General features: G+C 46.9%; 1 protein-coding gene across 2 annotated transcripts in view; it reads right to left on the bottom strand.

Moving 5' to 3' along the window:
- Positions 1-15,827, bottom strand: part of LOC111851468 (ankyrin-1-like) — a 78,450-nt gene that overhangs the window by 47,611 nt on the left and 15,012 nt on the right. Inside the window, exons 2-6 of one of the 2 annotated variants that reach the window (XM_072714010.1) lie at positions 8,786-8,887; positions 3,063-3,161; positions 1,775-1,876; positions 930-1,028; positions 633-818 (exon numbers count right to left, since the gene is read on the bottom strand). In XM_072714010.1, the coding sequence (XP_072570111.1) occupies positions 633-818; positions 930-1,028; positions 1,775-1,876; positions 3,063-3,161; positions 8,786-8,887 (588 nt within the window). The remainder of the gene's footprint in view (positions 1-632; positions 819-929; positions 1,029-1,774; positions 1,877-3,062; positions 3,162-8,785; positions 8,888-15,827) is intronic. The other variant, XM_072714011.1, reaches the window with a different exon arrangement.

Raw genomic sequence — 15,827 nt, 5'->3', positions numbered from 1 at the left:
GGAGCCTGTCTACGCAGGGAAAGAGAGGCAGAAAGAGAGCAGGACTAACACTGCACCTTAACACCAAGACACACACACAGCAGAGCAAAGTGGAGCCTGTCTACTCAGGGAAATAGAGGCAGAAAGAGAGCAGGACTAACACTGCACCTTAACACCAAGACACACACACAGCAGAGCAAAGTGAAGCCTGTCTACTCAGAGAAAGAGAGACAGAAAGAGAGCAGGACTAACACTGCACCTTAACACCAAGACACACACACAGCAGAGCAAAGTGGAGCCTGTCTACTCAGGGAAAGAGAGACAGAAAGAGAGCAGGACTAACACTGCACCTTAACACCAAGACACACACACAGCAGAGCAAAGCGGAGCCTGTCTACTCAGGGAAAGAGAGACAGAAAGAGAGCAGGACTAACACTGCACCTTAACACCAAGACACACACACAGCAGAGCAAAGCGGAGCCTGTCTACTCAGGGAAAGAGAGACAGAAAGAGAGCAGGACTAACACTGCACCTTAACACCAAGACACACACACAGCAGAGCAAAGCGGAGCCTGTCTACTCAGGGAAAGAGAGACAGAAAGAGAGCAGGACTAACACTGCACCTTAACACCGAGACAGTATCACAGCCCTACCTTGCTCAGCACGTCAGGGTTTGGGTCATTCTGCAGCAGCACAGCAGCAGTGCGCGTGTCATCATTACGCGCCGCAATGTGAAGGGCTGGGAGCCGCACCTTGCCCTTGGTCCCATAGTTGATGAGCAGGGCCACCACATTCTCATGGCCCTGCTGCAGCGCCACCGCCAGGGGAGTGAAGCCATCCTGCCAACGGGGGGCATGAGGACACGCAGGACACAGAAGAACTGAGAGTCATGGGGGAAACTAGAGGGGGGAGTACATTAGTGTTTGACGTCACATCACTGTGGGGGTCACCTCTGTGGGCAGACTCTGATTGGCTCCATTTTCCAGCAGGAACTTCACCACCTCCAAGTGATTCTCCTGTGCAGCCATATAGAGTGGACTGAAGCCTTTCTGTAAAGTGGCGGAGCAAAGGTAGGTGAGCACAGGTAAAGTCACTGACAGACCTTTACACAGGTAAAGACAGGGACAGACACTGGCAGAAGTTTACACAGGTAAAGACAGGGACAGACACTGACAGACCTTTACACAGGTAAAGACAGGGACAGACACTGGCAGAAGTTTACACAGGTAAAGACAGGGACAGACACTGACAGACCTTTACACAGGTAAAGACAGGGACAGACACTGGCAGAAGTTTACACAGGTAAAAACAGGGACAGACACTGACAGACCTTTACACAGGTAAAGACAGGGACAGACACTGACAGACCTTTACACAGGTAAAGACAGGGACAGACACTGACAGACCTTTACACAGGTAAAGACAGGGACAGACACTGGCAGACCTTTACACAGGTAAAGACAGGAACAGACACTGGCAGAGGTTTACACAGGTAAAGACAGGGACAGACACTGGCAGACCTTTACACAGGTAAAGACAGGGACAGACACTGGCAGACCTTTACACAGGTAAAGACAGGGACAGACACTGGCAGACCTTTACACAGGTAAAGACAGGGACAGACACTGGCAGACCTTTACACAGGTAAAGACAGGGACAGACACTGACAAACATTTACACAGAGAAACTCTCTTTAAACTAAACACACACTTCCCTGAAAATAAGCACATAAGCCATTTAATTTGACCACACACTCCCTTTATCATGTTGCTTGTGATCCTGTGGTTCTCCTCACCTGTGACTGGGCATTGACGTTGGCTCCGTAGTTAACCAGCTCTGCTACCACCCTCTCCTGTCCCGCCAGAGCAGCAATGTGCAAAGCTGTGTTCCCTTTCTGCTGGGGGAGACAGCTGAGCTGACATCCGACAGCTGATAAGCAACCTGCCTGTATCTGTGCAAGCTATGGGGCACTGATCTAAATGCAAGGAAAGTATAGGGATTCTGAGATAAATACTAAGGAGTGATAGGGACTCTGAGGTAAATACGAAAGAGGTATAGGGACTCTGAGGTAAATACGAAAGAGGTATAGGGTAGTAATTGACAAAATGACACTTCATGAACCATTTGCTATATTTTTTTAACCCCCTAGATGGCGCTCTTGGTTTGCTTTTGGGCATGCTTTGTGCCTTTTTTTGAATGGAGAGCACCATCTAGTGGGGTCAAAAAATACAGCAAGTGGGTCATGAAGCATCATTTTGTCCATCTCTAGTATAGTGATATAAAGAGAGACTAAGGTAAATACCGTATAAAGGAAATAGAGTGACTTTGAGGTAAACACAGGTGGGGTACAGGGAAAAGAAATAACTAGAAACTCTTATCGTGGCTAACTGGACATGGGTGAGTGAGTGAGACAGGATGCCACTCTGCTGTCTTGCATGGATTTCATGCCAGTTAAACAGCCAAGACCTCAAGTGGACAAGCCAGCAGAACACGGGCTATGATGCTCATGTACTCTGTTCTGAATGAGACCTGCTCATTCAGGTCTGCAAAGCTTTGTTTGTTTCAGCTTTTCTTGTAAATGGTGAATATTGCTAAATATCTATGATTATGTTGAGGATAATTCCTCAGTCTTCCAGTTTTGCTTTCGCACTTCTACTGACAATTTTCATTTTCAATGTATCTTTGGATTGTTTTTTTTTTTCAAATAGCTTATTTGTTTGAAAGATACATTTTAAATTGACATAAAACTGTTAGAAATGTTGGAATGTTCCAAATGTTTATGTTTGAAAATCAGAAAAAAAGCAAATATTTGGGAATTGGATTTTAAACTAAATCATCTTAAACGATTAATCAACTATCAAAAAAGATGTCAATTATTTTTCCCGAAATCCACTAATTGCTCACTGCTCTAACCAAGAGCTTTACAAGAGGAGGTATTCTTTTAATAAATAACCCACTTGCAGTTCGACTTATATTACCTGGAATGCACAAAAATATGATTCATGAAAATTCAAACAATGGAGATATCTGTTTTTTGCAAATGAACTCTTCACGTATTGGACTTGATTGAGTGGATACTGTACCTTAGTTGTGGCCTCCAGATCAATATTATTGTGCAGTAGCTCCAATACCATCTTGACATGGCCTTCTTTAGAGGCCAAGTGGAGGCCATTGAGGCCATTCTGTGGGAAGAGACAGAAGAGAATCTGTGACAAAGAACTGGCCACTGACATTCTGTGTAAAGTGACAGAAGGCATTACGTTACTGATAGTCTGTGGGAGGAGGTAGAAAAGAACGTGTTACACTGGATTGGTTGCTGACATTCCGTGGGAGGTGACTGAAGAAAACATGTTACATTGAACTGACCACTGATATTCTGTGGGAGTAGAAAGTAGATTACATCATATCCATTAAACACATACTGCCATAGCTTTTTGGGATGAAGGACTCAAGGGCAGGTGTTTTTAAGAAACAAATGTGGTTTTATTGACTTAAAACAAAACAAACAAAGACTGGAAATAAACTGGACTGAGACTGATCAAAATGAAAGGTCTACATGAGAAAGGACAAGGGCTGACAGGAGGAGCAATGTTAATGACTGGTCTAGGGAGAACAGAACATACAGTATATTCGAGACTGATAAGGGAGCTAATGAGAGGCAGCTGTAGTATTTAACATGAGGATTAAGAACAAGAGGTAAGACAAATGAATAACAGATGTGGCTTGTTAGGGCCACGCTAGGGAGGAGACAGGAGGGTCAGATGGATATATCAGGTAGGACATGACAGTGCCCCCCTCAAGCCATGCCCTCAGGGCATGAAGGTTGAACAGGGGAGAGGACCAAGAGGACAGGGCAGACACACAAGGCAGGGAATAGATAGGCCACCAGACAGGACAGGGCGTGGCAAGACCGACAGGGCACATGGGACATATACACCACAAAATCTCAGTGGGACAAGACAGGACAAAAGGCATTATAAGGGACATGGAACAGGCAGGGATCAGACCAGGGACCAAAAGAAGAGACCAACAGTCAGAACCATACAGAAGAAACAGACCAGACATGGGACTTGACCAGGTATCAGGGAGAAACACTACACGTCAGTGGGGACCTGACAGCAGAAGAAACAGGAACAAAGACAAATAGAAGAGGTTATACAATGACAGGGTGGACAAGTAGAGGTGCAACAGAGACAGGATCAGGAACAGTGCACACAATGCATGACAGGGCACTGGGACAGGGACTGAGGCATGAAGAACAAAAACAGGCGATGTCCAGGGAGTTGTATAGACACTAGGAAGCGAGGCGGAGTCTGTCCAGACCACAGGACCTGAGGGCCTGCAGGACAGGAGGACACTGAAGGTACTACAGGACAGGAGCAGGAGGGTGCTGCGGTCTCTCTCCCCAAGGCTGCAGCAGGAGAGGTGCCCAGGTGGACATCACTGGGCAGACCAGGGTCTGTGAGGCTGGCCCAGATAGTGGGTCCCCATCTCTCCCTCCCGGAGACTGAAACTTAGCCTGCCCCTCTTCTGGGCCCTAGCTTGCACTGTTGATGACACTGGAACTTGGGACCGGTTTGGTGCGAGTGTTAGGCTGAGATGGGGGCCCACAGAATGAGACTTAGCACTAGGCCCAGAGGGTCCCACTCCAATTGGCCCAACGTGGCCTGGCAGTGGCTGGGGAGTCGGGCGTCAGCCAGGAAGCAGCCGGCGGGAGATGACGAGACAGTTGGTGGCACGCCAGGAGGCTACAAGCTGGCTGCCAGGGTGACAACTGGAGATAAGGCAGGAGCTGGTGGGACATCAGGAGACGAGGCGGGTGCTGACAGGTTATCAGCACATGGGGCTGAACATCAGGAGATCAGGTGAGGCCGAGACACATGGAAGCAAGCAGGGTGCAACTGGGACACCTGGAGATGAGCAGGGTGTGGCTGGGGCACCTGGAGGCTAGAAGGGAGCAACAGAGGCAAAGACAGGCTCTGGGGGTGCAGCAGGGGAACAGACGGGCATGGCAGCGGTCTCACCGGGGTCAGGCTCTGGAGGCGTGGTGACAACCTCTTCTGGGTCTGGTGCTGGAGGCAACAGGACAGGCATGGTGAAAGCTACAGGCACTGCTAACTCCCTCCATTTCTTCTTACTGCATTGGGAAACTGCAGGAGGGGCTACAGCAAGCTGTGAGGGGCCGGCAGGCAAATCTGTGGTGAATTGCGGGAGGCTAGTGGGTGAATCAGTGGCGAGCTGTGAGGAGCCAGCAGGTGGATCTGCGGCAAGCTGTGAGGAGCTGGCGGGCAGGACAAATTCACCTCGCAGGAAAGTGGCATGCAATGGGACTACAGTGTGCTTTGAAGCACCAGTGTGTTGACCGGCATCAGGCGATGAAGAGGTGGCAGACTGAGCAGTCTCACGCTCAACTATTCCCTGCACTTCCGCCAGCAAGCACCAGACTTTCTCAGTTTACTGGGGATCTGTATCCGGGGTGAGTCTCACTAAAGCCTCCTCCACAGACCGGAAGAGAGCTATGGCTTGGATATCTTCCAAACCACGTGATTACTCCTCCACTCCTTCAGGAGGGAGAGGAACTCCTCTGCTTGAAGGCAGGGTGATTCCCATGGTGTGGGGAACCCCTTCGGTCCTAGGATCTGAGGCATCCAAGGTATCCAGTCTGCCAAGTGCAGGGAGAGTGGAGACATAGCCTGCCGGAATTGTTTTGGGAGTCCAGTCATTCTGTCATGGCTTTCAGGACAAGGGCTTGAGAGCTGGTGTTTTAATGAAACATAAGGGGTTTTATTGACTTAAAACTAAACAAACAGAGACTGGAAATAATGAGAGGGATCGAAACAAGAGGACTACCGTGACTGACAGGAGAAGTACTATTAATGATTCGGCTGGGAGGCAAAGGACTGATAAGTACATATAGACTAACAAAGCCAACGAGAGGCAGCTGGAAGTGATCAACACAAGGAGTAGGGACAAGAGGTAAGATAAATGAATAACTGGCATGGCTTGTTAGGGCCACGCTAGTGAGGAGACAGAAGAGTCAGGTGCATATGTCAGGCAGGACGTGACAATACCCACACGAAGGACAAACGGGAGGGAACCAAGGAGACCAAACAACAGGCCGGACACTCGGGACGGGGAACTGATAGGACACCAGACAGGATAGAGCGCGGCAGGAACGACAGTGCAGGGTCAGATGGATATGTCAGGCAGGACGTGACACACACTGCGAAGAATAACATATGAGTAATGTCAGCTCTTCTATAGGTCAGTCAAAGGTCTTTCACACCCACTGATGGCTCTGTGCGGGGCACCAGCACCCTCTTCAGCATGTGCAATTATAAGGAAACAAAGTTTCCCTTCATCCAGCTATGAAATTGAGTTATGAAGGAACAGAATAAAAATGTATCACATTCAGAGGAGGTGGGAGGGTAGAGGGTTAACCACCTTGGGCTCATCACAGCGGGAAGTCCAATGCAAAATTTACCATGGGGACCCCCCCCCATCCCAAACTCCAGTCCTTTGATGACAGACAATCACACACGATTGGCAAAAACTGACCAAGAACACCCCCATCCCCAGGTCAGCAAATCTTACCGTGAGCCCCCACCCCCCATCTGCCCCCCTTCCTCTCAGACTCCTCCTCCACCCCTGTTGGAGTGTATCAGGTAAGAACTTTCTTTCTGTGGAGCTACTGAAATACAAGCAGATAATGTATCCTCAGTTTCATCACTCCTCAGCTATGAGCACTGTGCACATTTCTGTAGATATTCTCTGCGTCAACTCCAGGCTGAAGGTCATTTTGTCCGCTCCACCGTTCCGGAAGCTTCTCCTTCTGCAGTGCTGACTGTGGATAGTGAAGGATCTTGGAGCAGCTGGGAAGCACCCCGTCTGTGTGTGCGGTCAGAGCTGCAGTGTCTCCTTAGTATTATGGGCTGTCTCAGGTGAGTCACAGCAAATATTCCAGTGATATGGGCATGCCAGAGGAATCTGCATTCAACACCAACAGCGGAGCCAGAGAGGTAGTCCCATTAGACTGGGGCAGGGGCGAGGGGGGGGGGGGGGGTGGTGGCAGAGAAGGAGAAATGAATGTCCTGCAGCTTAAGGGAAAATGCATCAGTGCAGGAAAAAGGGAAGAGTGACAGACATACAGAGAGGCAGAGAAACACATGGCTGTGTAAATGCGAAGACACACACTTAGAGAGCAGTAAGGAGCACCCCCACCCACACAAACATACACATAGGGAGCAGTAAGGAGCACCCCCACCCACACAAACATACACATAGGGAGCAGTAAGGAACACCCCCACCCACACAAACATACACATAGGGAGCGGTAAGGAACACCCCCACCCACACAAACATACACATAGGGAGCGGTAAGGAACACCCCCTTCCACACAAACATACACATACTTCCCCGATTAGCAACTTGTACTGCAATTATTCATAACTCTTAACAAGCAGTTACAACACTCAGTATCAGCAACAGTCATTAAAAAAAAAAACTTTGTTGACCAATATCTGCAATCACAATGCACAGAAATATTGTTACTCTCTCCTGAAAACTAAAAAAGGAAGTGTGAGTACCATCTTCAAAGAAGCAGGGATCGAACACAGCACCTTTATCCTATTTTGTGTTAGTGAGATCTTTAACGAAACATTATGGAGATTATAATGATCATTATGACTCATCCCAGCCCCATCGCCGCATCTGCACATCTCTGCTAAGTGCATGAAAGGAGACTTCATTGCTCATAAATCCAGTTATGGAGCCATTTCTGCTGCTTCTGAGCGCCAGAGATTGCTTCCAGGAACTCGGTGTGAATGCAGACAAGCTGTAACCTTCTGACATGTTGGTTTAGTGAACTGCTGAGGTGGTTGGAAAGCAGTCAGTGCCAGGGGGGGGGGCTGGTGAACTTCCTCAGCCTCCTCATACAGTATGTGAGCGTAAAAACCACTGCTGGCTCTGTCTCTTCCCCCTGTGTCTCTCTCCCACTTGCTCCCTCTCTCTGTCTCTCTTCCTCCCTCTCTCCACAATCCTCTCTGGCTCTACTTCCTCCAATCACATGTCTCGGTCCTGCCTCTTCTAGTTGCCTCCTCTACAATCTCACTGGTTATCTCTCCAAACCAATCATTGTTCATTCTGCCCTCAGAACAATTCTGTGTAAGTAAAACTCCCACGAGTGTTACTCAGTGGTAGAGATGTTGTAATCATGCATTGAGGTTTTCCTGTGAATGTGATTGTTACTCAGTAGCAGAGATGGTATCATGTTGCAGACAGACTTCCCAGTAAACGTAAGTGGTACTCTGTGGTAGAGATGATGTAATTGTGCAGATGGGCTTCCTGGTGAATGTGAGTAATACTCAGTGATAGAGATGGTGTAATCGTGCAGATGGGCTTCCTGGTGAATGTGAGTAATACTCAGTGATAGAGATGGTGTAATTGTGCAGATCGGCTTCCTGGTGAATGTGAGTAATACTCAGTGATAGAGATGGTGTAATCGTGCAGATGGGCTTCCTGACAAGTGGGTGTTTCTTTATTTCGTATTTACACACAACACAGGCACAAAGCCAAAGTCTGTCTCTCCCTTCACACTCATTTATAATTTACACCATTTTATTTAAAGAACACTCAGGAAACGCTCCCTCAGCCAGTGAGATTGAAGCAGACCCTGGCAGGTGTGTTACGTAACCAGGGATTCTCTCTGGGCTTGAGGCAGGTCTGCCAGTCACTGTAGGGAGCTGTATGCCATATGCCTGGCCAATGGCGGGCTGCAAAGGGTAAGCACAGGGGTGGGCCTCTAACCTGATTGGCTGTGTTAATGTCAATCCCATTCTTGATGTGGTCCATGGCCTTGTCCAGGTTCCCAGAACGAGCCGCACGGAGAAAACTGGTGGCAGCATCAGCCTGCAGTCAGACAGGGAGGGGGGAGAGAATAAGAGAGGAGGAAGAGAAAGGGTGTGAGGGAGACACAGAGAGGAAAGGGGGAAGGGAAGATGGAGAGAGGGAATATATAGAGATGAAGGAGAGAGACAGAGAGAAGGAAAAATAGAGAAAGGAAGGGAGAGAGAGGAAGGGGGAGGGGAAAGAGAGGGAGGGAGAAACAGGATGGGGGAGGGGGAGAAAGAGAGGGGGAAGGAGAGAGATGAGAGAGAGGAAGGGTGAGAGAAAGACTATATGTGAGACAGGTTTGCAAGATATGTTTTGGTGTTGCCGAGGTTGAGCAGTATATTACACAGTGTCAATATATTACGCAGTGTCAGTATATTACAGTGTCAGTATATTACACAGTGTCAGTATATTACGCAGTGTCAGTATATTACAGTGTCAGTATACTGTATTATGCAGTGTCAGTATATTACACAGTGTCAGTATATTACGCAGTGTCAGTATATTACGCAGTGTCAGTACACACCAGTGCTTTTCGTGTCACACTGTGAATGTCTCTTACAATCTTTCTAGCTCCCAGGTCTATCAGTATAATGGCAGATGGAATAAAGCTCATTAATCACGGCGTGTGTCTGTTTTTAATACATGCAAAATAGAAAAATGACCTGTTTTAAACAAAATTGATTGCAGCATTCTATAGAAACAGGATGCATCTGTGCTGAGAGAAGGCCACTTTCCCCCAAAATACATTAATCACAGAACAGTTTCTCTCTTCTCCCCATCCGACCTGCTTTCCAGCTTGCCTGGTCATGAAAATAGTTCCTTCAACATGCAGTGACTAAGCATGTACTTTTGTTTCTCTGATGATCCAGTCACTGAATGTGTCTTTCAATAAGTATGTAAGTAATTCTGTGTCTATGGGTGTCCAATTACTGATAACCTAACTTGTCCACCTCCCCTCAGCCACTTATATGAAAAAGTGTCTCTCATCTTCTGATGTTAAATAATATGTAATAAGCTCCATCCCCCCCACCCCGCTCCCCACCATGACCCTGACCAGTATAAGTGGGTAAAACATGGATAATAACATACTGTAATGGTTGCACACGTGGACAGCATGGTGCACTCACAGAGCCAAACGCAGAAGGCTGCAGTGACAGTCAGTGCAGCACTGACTTGTACAGTATAACAGCATCCACATAGAAGGAAGCATAATCCTGACAGTGACTTCGGAGGATGCATCAGTTTGTACACATGCAGTTAAACTGGAAGTTGTATCCTGAGGAATGGGGCTTCCTCCTGCTGCACATGAGTTGAGGGGGGTGTCAAAGAAGTACAAATCAGCTGAGCAGAAGAAGCAGAGAGTCATGCTGATCAATGAAACAGTTCCCATGGCGACTGCAAGGACAATGACTGTGTCCTGGGTGGTATCATGTTCCAGCTGAATATAACCCTGATCCTCACTCTGCAGCACAGTAACCTTTGCTTGGGTCACCGTGTCCTGGCCAAGAAGAGCACAGGCTGTCCTGATGCGGCCTTCTTCTGTTTTTCCTGCAAAAGAAGCTTGACATAGGCCTCCATCTATAGCCCTGCCTGTAACAGAAGCTTGATATAGGCCTCCATCTATAGCCCTGCCTGTAACAGAAGCTTGACATAGGCCTCCATCTATAGCCATGCCTGTAACAGAAGCTTGACATAGGCCTCCATCTATAGCCCTACCTGTAACAGAAGCTTGACATAGGCCTCCATCTATAGCCCTGCCTGTAACAGAAGCTTGACATAGGCCTCCATCTATAGCCCTGCCTGTAACAGAAGCTTGACATAGGCCTCCATCTATAGCCCTACCTGTAACAGAAGCTTGACATAGGCCTCCATCTATAGCCCTGCCTGTAACAGAAGCTTGACATAGGCCTCCATCTATAGCCCTGCCTGTAACAGAAGCTTGACATAGGCCTCCATCTATAGCCCTGCCTGTAACAGAAGCTTGATATAGGCCTCCATCTATAGCCCTGCCTGTAACAGAAGCTTGACATAGGCCTCCATCTATAGCCATGCCTGTAACAGAAGCTTGACATAGGCCTCCATCTATAGCCCTGCCTGTAACAGAAGCTTGACATAGGCCTCCATCTATAGCCCTGCCTGTAACAGAAGCTTGACATAGTCCTCCATCTATAGCCCTGCCTGTAACAGAAGCTTGACATAGGCCTCCATCTATAGCCCTGCCTGTAACAGAAGCTTGACATAGGCCTCCATCTATAGCCCTGCCTGTAACAGAAGCTTGACATAGTCCTCCATCTATAGCCCTGCCTGTAACAGAAGCTTGACATAGGCCTCCATCTATAGCCCTGCCTGTAACAGAAGCTTGATATAGGCCTCCATCTATAGCCCTGCCTGTAACAGAAGCTTGACATAGGCCTCCATCTATAGCCCTGCCTGTAACAGAAGCTTGATATAGGCCTCCATCTATAGCCCTGCCTGTAACAGAAGCTTGACATAGGCCTCCATCTATAGCCCTGCCTGTAACAGAAGCTTGACATAGGCCTCCATCTATAGCCCTGCCTGTAACAGAAGCTTGATATAGGCCTCCATCTATAGCCCTGCCTGTAACAGAAGCTTGACATAGGCCTCCATCTATAGCCCTGCCTGTAACAGAAGCTTGACATAGGCCTCCATCTATAGCCCTGCCTGTAACAGAAGCTTGATATAGGCCTCCATCTATAGCCCTGCCTTTGTAATGCTGAGACTGCAGCCTGAGCAAGGATGAAATATGGCTGATGATCATGTTAGACTGTAGGTCCCAGGTCAGTGTGAGGGGTGTGTGAATATGGATCCTGGAACCAGCTACGCAGCTCCTTTAAGAGCATGTCAGGCCGAGATCATTCAGTGAGTGATCATGATCTGATGATCTGCCTGCTTTTCTGGATTTATAACACACTGATTAAACTCCAAAGAAGAAGGTGATTTGGAACACCGTCTGATTCCACTGCACTGCAGCCAATACAAACAACTTATGTATCACAAACAATTTCTGTGGTGTGACTGATTCCCCTTTTCTTGAAGACTTTTGTTATTTTAGCTAAAATTTCATATGGGCACTGTCCCTTCTGCCAGTGTGGAGGAGTCTGCGACATGGAGACTCACCAGGCAACACACTCTCCCTATGTTTGGCCAGAGAGATCATGCAGTGTCATGAGTCATAGTTTCTGGGGTTAATGAGTCATAGCTTGTGATGTTAGTAAGTGAGAGCTGGTTATACTGGTAAGGCCATGCTTGTGATAAGGATGAGATTTTAGACATAAACATACTGTAATGTGCTGTTTGATGTTATCCGATGCAGCTTATTCTCCACGTGTCAGAAATCTTTGTAGACTTCATTCTTTCTATTCTTTTACTCTAGGTAGGTGTAAAAAACCAGTCGTTCTAGGACAGTGAACAGATTCTCAAGATGTAATGATGGACTTGAAAAGCATAACAATTCACTGGGAGAACAAAACACCCCCTAATGTCCCTCCTTAGGACCAATAAAGTATAAATACCTACTTACCTACCAAACACCACAATTTAGGCTCTAAAATAGGCAAACAAACTCAGAGAGTACTCAGTATGTCTGTCATTTATAATTAGATGTATAATTAGTAAATGACTGCAGGTGAGTGGAGGAGCTTGTCCAAATCAAATATCACCTTCTCATGATAGGACAATATGATATCATAGCTCAAGCTGCGCTGTTCCACAGAATGATGTGGCAATGGAGATGTTAGTGAGTATAAATTAGACTCCTTGAGCTGAAATGTTAGTGAGCATTGACACTTTCACATGTATAGCTCAGTTTCTCTGGTCTGAAGCGGTTGATGAGCCTGTAAACTTGTAGCATTTTCCCCTCAGTTTGGTTTACTTTCACACAAAGAAACATCCAAGCAAAGCAACAACGCGCCACTACAAACCACATGAGAACATTAATTCTGCTTATTGGTCAGATGTGTCTGTGCCGGGAGCAAGACAGTAAATACAGGAAGAAGGTCCTGTGTCCTGGGCTATGCAGTAAATACAGGAAGCAGGTCCTGTGTCCTGGGCTATGCAGTAAATACAGGAAAAGGTCCTGTGTCCTGGGCTATGCAGTAAATACAGGAAGAAGGTCCTGTGTCCTGGGCTATGCAGTAAATACAGGAAAAGGTCCTGTGTCCTGGGCTATGCAGTAAATACAGGAAGAAGGTCCTGTGTCCTGGGCTATGCAGTAAATACAGGAAGCAGGTCCTGTGTCTTCGGCTATGCAGTAAATACAGGAAGAAGGTCCTGTGTCCTGGGCTGTGCAGTAAAAACAGGAAGCAGGTCCTGTGTCTTGGGCTATGCAGTAAATACAGGAAGCAGGTCCTGTGTCCTGGGCTGTGCAGTAAAAACAGGAAGCAGGTCCTGTGTCTTGGGCTATGCAGTAAATACAGGAAGCAGGTCCTGTGTCCTGGGCTATGCAGTAAATACAGGAAGCAGGTCCTGTGTCTTCGGCTATGCAGCTGAACATCTCTCACATTTATTTATTGTTGCCTCATTTTTTATTTTTTTTACTTTCACACAGTACTGTTCAGTTGACCGATCAAATTCTCTCTCTTTCACCTGTTGACTGAACATTGTAAAAATGTTTGTTTTTAGGTGCTAACAGATGTAGTCATCTGCCCAGATTTCAAGAAGGCAATGTAACTCCCTGCTAGACCAAGTAAGGCCTTGGTTCATTTCTCCTTCTCTACCTAGCTGGTGCTACAGGTTGGTGTTGCTCCTCCTCATCCCAGAATGCAAAGCACACCTGGCTACAGGAACACAGAGCACACCACTTGGAAGTTGGGTCGGATTAAGGTCGGATCACTTTCACACCACAAACGCATTACTCCAGAGTTCGTTTGCAGCCTGACTGAGACCACCTCCTCTAAAGGGGTCTCGGTTTGGTTGCTTTGATCCACACCCCAGAATTGCACTAAGGGGGAAATTGAACCAAAGTTAATTTTAACCAGAATAAACAGTGCTGGTGTAAAAACACCCAATAACCTGGAATCTTTCTGCTGAAATGTTAGAGAGCATAACCATCACGTGACTGTGGTTAGTCACTCTATACCCTTTCTATTAATATTTATTATTCATTCACACAGTGTGAAATCTTCATTTAAGACCCGCTTAAATGTACAGTCTGAATATTATTTTGAGGACTACAGTGACGTTTTAGTCATTTTTTTCCCCACAGTTTTAAACAGTTTGTTAACAAGTTTGAGATGTTGTTTTAAGCATAAGGGAAATCTAACACACAATAAAATAACAGAGGCAGTCAATTGAGGATTCCATCAAAAGTACATACACAATCTCCAAATGATCTGGCTGTAACTGTATCTAGCACTCGCAGGTCAGACTGTAACTGTATGTGAGACTCACAGGTTAGACTGTAACTGTACCTCACATCCACAGGTTAGACTGTAACAGTACCTGACATCCACAGGTCACACAGTAACTATACCTGACACTCACAGGTCAGACTGTAACTGTATGTGAGACTCACAGGTTAGACTGTAACTGTACCTCACATCCACAGGTCAGACTGTAACTGTACCTGACATCCACAGGTAAAACTGTAACTATACCTCACATCCACAAGTACTGGATGACTGATGATATGCAAACCAAGTAACATACTCAGAACAGCCTCATTCCAATGAGAGTGTTCCTACGGGATTACACCACAGGGGCACAGTGTCATGGACCTGTCAGAGTGACCTCATTCCAGTGTGAGTATTCTTACAGGATTACACCACAGGAGCACAGTGTCATGGACCTGTCAGAACGGCCTCATTCCAATGAGAGTGTACCTACAGGATTACATCACAGGGGCACAGTGTCATGGACCTGTCAGAACGGCCTCATTCCAATGAGAGTGTACCTACAGGATTACATCACAGGGGCACAGTGTCATGGACCTGTCAGAGTGACCTCATTCCAGTGTCAGTATTCTTACAGGATTACACCACAGGAGCACAGTGTCATGGACCTGTCAGAGTGACCTCATTCCAGTGTGAGTATTCTTACAGGATTACACCACAGGAGCACAGTGTCATGGACCTGTCAGAATGACCCCATTCCAGTGTGAGTATTCTTACAGGATTACATCAGAGGGGCAGTGTCATGGACCTGTCAGAATGGCCTCATTCCAATGAGAGTGTTCCTACAGGATTACATCACAGGGGCACAGTGTCATGGACCTGTCAGAATGGCCTCATTCCAATGAGAGTGTTCCTACAGGATTACATCACAGCTGCACAGTGTCATGGACCTGTCAGAACGGCCTCATTCCAATGAGAGTGTACCTACAGGATTGCACCACAGGGGCACAGTGTCATGGACCTGTTAGAACGGCCTCATTCCAATGCGAGTGTTCCTACAGAATTATACCAGAGGAGCACAGGTCAGCCTCATTCCATTGTTAAGACTGACATGTGCACACTCTGAATTCAGAAGCACTCATATTACAATTAGTAGAGAGGTACAAAAGATGAGAAATCTTTAACTAGGAATCCTTCTGGGTTTAGCTCTTGTTCCACATTTCTGCAGTGAAGATTGCACGAGGACTTAGTATGCTAACAAAATAAATTACCTACACAGATCTGCATTGTTCTTTCATACTCAATCTGTCACTTTAACACATATACACAGACAGGCACACATACATTGTTTCGTGTGGTTTATGTATAATGCGAGCACGTGTACACAGCAATCTGTGTGTGGAAGCATCACTCTTTGGATATATCACTGCATTTCAATGTGTCTCTGTAGGTCATGGTGTTTTTCACAGTGTGCATCTCACTGCATCCCTTGGCACTCTCTCTGCTTGGAGCTCACATCGAGAGCCACCATGCTCTACAGACCTATAAATAAGGATTTGTCATTATCACAGCTATTTTTACCAGGGTGGTTTTCAGCTGCACAC

Source organism: Paramormyrops kingsleyae, chromosome 7 (assembly GCF_048594095.1).
Source record: "Paramormyrops kingsleyae isolate MSU_618 chromosome 7, PKINGS_0.4, whole genome shotgun sequence".
In the NCBI taxonomy this organism is placed as follows: domain Eukaryota; kingdom Metazoa; phylum Chordata; class Actinopteri; order Osteoglossiformes; family Mormyridae; genus Paramormyrops; species Paramormyrops kingsleyae.
The sequence above is the reverse complement of the archived record's forward strand: the minus strand, read 5'-3'. Positions and strand labels throughout refer to the sequence as shown.